Source organism: Chaetura pelagica, unplaced genomic scaffold, assembly GCF_000747805.2.
Source record: "Chaetura pelagica isolate M959 unplaced genomic scaffold, ChaPel_1.0 scaffold117, whole genome shotgun sequence".
Taxonomy (NCBI): Eukaryota; Metazoa; Chordata; class Aves; order Apodiformes; family Apodidae; genus Chaetura; species Chaetura pelagica.
Window position 1 is genome coordinate 8,436,765 of NW_009954185.1, and position 5,599 is coordinate 8,442,363.

At 45.1% G+C, this 5,599-nt stretch overlaps 1 protein-coding gene across 1 annotated transcript in view; it reads left to right on the forward strand.

The window, feature by feature from the left end:
* The window catches only part of MCAT (malonyl CoA:ACP acyltransferase (mitochondrial)), a 7,654-nt gene extending 6,380 nt beyond the window's left edge, over nt 1-1,274 (forward strand). Inside the window, exons 2-4 of the mRNA XM_010003028.1 lie at nt 38-125; nt 439-656; nt 852-1,274. Coding sequence (XP_010001330.1) covers nt 38-125; nt 439-656; nt 852-1,274 — 729 coding nt within the window. The remainder of the gene's footprint in view (nt 1-37; nt 126-438; nt 657-851) is intronic.
* Nucleotides 1,275-5,599: the final 4,325 nt, after the last annotated feature.

Here is a 5,599-nt window from a genome sequence, read left to right on the forward strand (position 1 = left end):
TCCCGGCTGACGCGGGCCCGGCGCTGTCTCCGTGCAGGTGGTGCGGAGCTGCGTGGCGGCCGCGGGGTACAGCGTGGGGGAGTTTGCGGCGCTGGTCTTCGCTGGAGCCCTCAGCTTTGCCGAAGGTGCCCGGGAAATGTGCTGAACCCCTTCCCCTTCCCCTCCCTCCCTGTGCTTCTTCCAAAGCCCTGTTACCACTGTTTCCCTCCTTTTTTTTTGGTGATTTTTTTTTCTATCATTAGGATCAATTTTACTTTCTATTTCCACTGTTCAATACGTGTAACTCGGCATTAAAAGCATTGACGTGTCACGAAGAGTAAACAGCCCCCCTTTCTCGCGCAGCAGCAGCAGCAGCCCAGGCGCCTTCAGCGGGGTCTCCTCGGGGCTTTGCATTTTTACCCGGCAACGTTCACTCTGTGTTTTTTTCCCCCCCCTCAGCGCTGTACGCGGTGAAAGTCCGCGCCGAAGCCATGCAAAAGGCGTCGGAAGCCGTCCCCAGCGGAATGCTGTCGGTTGTCGGTCGGCGAGAGGCAAATTACAAATTTGCCTGCTTGGAAGCCCGTCAGCACTGTGAATCGCTGGGCGTAGCAAACCCGGTGTGTGCTGTTTCAAACTACTTGTTTCCAGACTGCAGAGTCATTGCAGGACACTTACAGGTATTGCTTCAGAATAACGACGCCCTTCTAGCTGAAGTTAACTTCTCGTTTTTCAGAACGTTTTCTTGGCGCTTCTGTGTGGAAGTTAAGAGTAGTTTGCCCAAACCAAGGGTGTTTTTGATCGGTGGGGTTTTCTTTCTGGGGTGTGGCTGAGTGTTGTGGTACAAGACTCTCACTTCTCTCTCTCTTTTATAGGCTTTGGAGTTTTTGCAGGAGAATGCCCGAAAATACTATTTTACACGTACCAAAATGCTTCCGGTCAGTGGGGCTTTTCATACCAGACTTATGGAACCAGCAGTAGAGCCTTTGGCTGAAGTCCTAAAATCGATTGAGATTCAGAAACCTCTGGTCTGTGTCTATTCCAATGTTGATGGCAAAAAGTACATGCATTCAAAGCACATTCAGAAGCTGTTAGTGAAGCAGGTGGTTTCACCTGTTATGTGGGAACAGACCATGCATTCTGTATATGAAAGAAAGCAAGGAACAGAATTTCCTTACACGTATGAAGTGGGACCCGGGAAGCAACTGGGAGCCATTCTCAAAAAATGTAATTTAAAGGCCTGGAAGCAGTATAAACATGTAGATGCTCTGGAAGATGAGGAAGCAGCAGAGACCTAAGTAGCTTTTTGAGAAAAATCCTCATGACTTTATTTTTCTGTCTTAATTTTAGAATTGTGCTCCCAAAAGAGGAAGTCTTGAACATTCATGGCTTCTGATGATGAAAAGGGCACTGTGTGTGTAGTCGCAGTGAACGTTTTCCTTCCTCATGTGCCTGAGGTGTGGAAGGGGAGAGCGAAGTCGGGCTCTTCCCGTCGGTGTCAGGACTGCGAAACGGCCAATAAACGCACCAGATTAGCCTTCTGTTGGGCTGACTCCATCCTGCAAGCAACTTCCCCTCTCCTCTCTTTGGTTTTTTTCTTGTCCTTTCTAATGTTTTCCCAGGGGTGTGGATTCAAGTTAAAGTTGGTAGCTGTGGCTATCTGGGGCAGGGTTGTTCTGCCTGGGTAGAACTGGGCTGTTGGCTCTGGGTGGTGGAGGACTCCACGCTTGGGCCTGAGGGTGTGTTTAGGGGAGCTGTTTGGCTGGTACAGATTTTGGCGCCTTGATGTTCCGGTTTTCGGGCTTGTCTGACTTGGCAGGACCTTCTCCTGTGTAAAATCCTGTCTGTTTTGTCACCGTGTTGCTAGGTGGCAGCTGGGTAAGGCAGAAGATGTAATTAGGAATGTGGTTTTCTGAAGGTTAAACTGTAAATAAAGGATAAAGCTTGTTTTGATATTTTTAACGCTGTGAGGTGCATCATTGCCGGCCACACGTGAACGGAAGTCATTTTCCTTCCAGTTGTTGTGCTCAGTTACACAACACGTTTCACTGGAAGGAAAAGCCTACTAGAATTGTCCAGCTTCCCAGAGCGACGGGGCTTTTGTTATCTCTGGCCAAGCCTCTTCAGGCTGCGTGGGCTGGATTGGCCCTTTGGGTGACTCTTCTTGATGGAGCAGAAAACAGCAGCACTGGAAGCTTTGCAGAAAGGTCTTCTAGGGGCTGCCTTTGTACACAGGTGAATCCTGTGGTAACAGAGTGCCAGGGAGGAGGATTTCGATTATGGCATTTCAGTTCTCTCTGTATTCTTCTCTGTGTTTTGCCAGTTTGAACGTTTTCTGGCAGCAGGAAATGAGCTGGAGAGGTGTGGGTTGTCCCAAGCCCTCCTGGAAAGAGCTTCCTGGTTCCCTTCTTGGCACTGACTGTTGTTGGATGGGTGAGGTAGGAGTTTCCTGGGCTGGCTGGTTGCAGGGGAGCGCCCGCTGCCTCCAGCACGTTCCTTGGTGCCTGCAGAGCTCCGGGTAGCGCTTGGAATGGCTTTAGCACCCAATCCGCAGGTTTGCATTGTGTAACCAACCCCTGGCTTATTAAAATAGGTACATTTGTGCCACATGCTGCTGTCTGGGCAAGATACCTGCAGGGTGCGCAGAAAATGTGTATTTGCTTTGTGTGCTCGAGGTACCAAAAGCTTTAGGAAATAAGAGAGAACTGTATTTGCTGGGGGATCATATACAAGCGAGCAGGGAAAGGCTACACAGGAGCTTCAACTAAACCCTAGCTGTTCTTCTTTTTCATTTTTTTATATTTAAATGGTTTATTGACAGATCTATAGGGAAAAAAATTACAATATATTACTTAAATGACCATGCCTGTCTTCAGTAATTTATGAAATGCAGAATAACTTCCAATTGCAGTCTTAATCATTTCATAATATCACATTTCTGAAAGGTAAGGTAAATTGTAAAATACTAGCCTTAACTGTGATTGCTTTAGTGGAGTGTATTATTAAACAGTTCTTTTGTGGACTGAAAGTGGCAGCTGAGCCCACCTTTTACAGTGCAAATTCCACTTTTGGTATGTGTAAACATTAACTGTTGGTAAAATAGAGAAGAATTTCATAGAAGTTGTCAGCTATTGGAATACTGGAGGCTGCCAGTTAAGGGCTGGGATTACTGTAAAGAAAATTATTTCAGTGAAAGCTCCTATGTTAAGGCAAGGTGCTAATTCTTCAATAAAGCATACCAAAGTTGTCACTATGGGGTTAGAATATCTCAAATCCCATTCCTCTTATTAAATGCTGAATTATGTGTGGTGTTAGAACTTTCAGACTACATCTTGTAAGACCAAACGCAGTGTTAGTGACTTTGAAAACAGCTTTTATGGTAGGTGGAACTGAGCATGGCATGTTGGTGGCACTGATTTTGGGTTTAGTATAGTGCTTTACAGTTTCTGGACTTTAAAAATTATCTTTTTTGTGGAAATTTTGGAGACCTGTTTTCTATTTGTATGGTTCTTACAATATTTTTTTTTCCCCCCTTCATTTCATGTTTTGCACTATTTGCCTGGAATAAAAGGGCTTTGGGAGAACCATGGTTAAAATCTGTTTGCAAATGCAGAGTATTAGATAACCTTTGCATCTTGGTCAGCTGCAGAGTGCCAGAGGGGTGTCTGGATCCCAAGAGCATCCTGCTTCTGTGGGTCCTGTTGAATTAGTGAGGAAAAGGAACCGTAGCCCCTGTGTGGGTGTTTGCTTTTCTTCCGGGTGGCAGTTGAGCCTGAGCTGAGGTAGCAAGGCCTGCGCTGCTGAGGCTGCTCCTCAGTGAGCCTCCTGTCTTCAAAAGCAGAAGCCAAGTGGTATCATTCTTGTGTTGTTGCTGCAGTTTATACCAGCTAAAAAAAAAGGGGGGATGGATGTCCTCATACCCCTGTCTTGAGAGCATTCAGGGCTTGCTTTCGTGTGGGGCCTGGCAGCCTGGTGTCACGCTGGGCTATGGCTGCAAATGAGCAGGAGGGTGTCCTGTGTGTTGCAGAACTTGTCTGTGGCCCTGCAGAGTGGCGTGCAAACTAAGATTTCTGAATCTTAGCAGTTAACCTGCCTTCCTTTTATGTGCTTACTCATCTATCCCTTCTGCTTCTGGAAGCTGAACTTTTTATGATGTGAAAAGTCGGCACAGTTCCTTCACCTAGGAACAAGCAGAAACAGGATGTGGAGAAAAAAAAAAAGTCAAGTGCAGTAAACTGGCACGAGGAAGTGTGCAGTTAAAAAAAAATTAAAAATGGTAATTACATTTGTGTCTCCTGAGTCACAGTGCAGAGCCTTAACTGGGAGACTCATTGTTCAGCTCCACAGGTGAGAGGGGAGCCTGGTAATTACTGCTCACTGCGGGAACTCCAGTTTGTGCAAATTGTTGTTGTGGGTGCTGTTTGCTTTGTGTTTCACTTGCTTCATGGGTGTGATTACATTTTATAGTCCTTGAGACTGCATTTTGCTCTGTACATGCTGAACATCCCCTTTTGTGAATCATAGTATGACATTACTGACTGCAAGAGGAATTGCAGAGTCATCCCACGCGGCTCTCAGATAGAATAGGCAGTGTGGCAGTCTCCTGTTTATCATTGCTCCCCTGTGAATAAATATTATTTATCTAGAAATAACTGAAATTGTTTTGTAGTGTTAAAGTGATTCAGCTGTGAATAATCCATTTTCGGCAGCTGGTATTTCTATTACACGTGCATCTATTAGACACTCTTGATGGGAATTTTTACCCTTCACTAAAAAAACAGTAACACATTTTCTGTCACGCTGCTGTTGTGGAGTTAAACAGAGCAGTCAACTCACTGATGAAACTTTGGTCTGTTGTTTTTTGTTATATGGGCAAATCAGTTGGCCAGCTCCTGAGACTCGGGTTCCAGATGAGCTAATTGTGCTTTTTTAGAAAAAAAACTTGCCTACCTGTTGCTGAATGGCAAATTGGCCCAAGGGCATTTTGAAAAGAGGTGACACCTGAACACCAGCTGCTACTCCTGCTGATGCTACTCCTGCTGAACTTCCAAAGTGTGCTGGAGCCATCACCTGGTACGTACCTTCTTTGCGTACCTTCTTTTTGCTCTGAATTTCAAGTCAATCAAAGATATGTCTAAGTATTTTAACATTAAATGGTTGAGTGTAATATTCTAGTTGAACCTTTTTTTTTTTTTTACTTTTTTTTTTATCCAGCCCCCAGAATAATTTTTTGAGGTGGTTAGGACCATAATGGGATTTGGGCACCATTCAGAAAAAGAGAGAAAACACATTCTTCAAGCCACCCAAACTTGACTGGGTTTGGCATTTGTCTCCACTGAAGAAAAAAGTGCTTCAGATTCCTTGTCTGGTGGAAAGCAGGGACTCAAAATTGAAACTCCAGCCTCTCAGATAAGTGCTTGAGTCACTAGGCCACTAAATATTGTATTTTCCTGTTTCAAAATTGTGCTAACTGTAGTAGTCACTTGACTAGGCAGGAAGCAGGTATTCCCTCTGCTGAGGGGAATACCCAAACCACAGAGATGTACTTTCATTTTCTCTCACTGAGAGAGAGTCTGTCACTGTATAGAGTGAAAAGTAGCTTCAAAAGCAAAGGGTAGTAGGG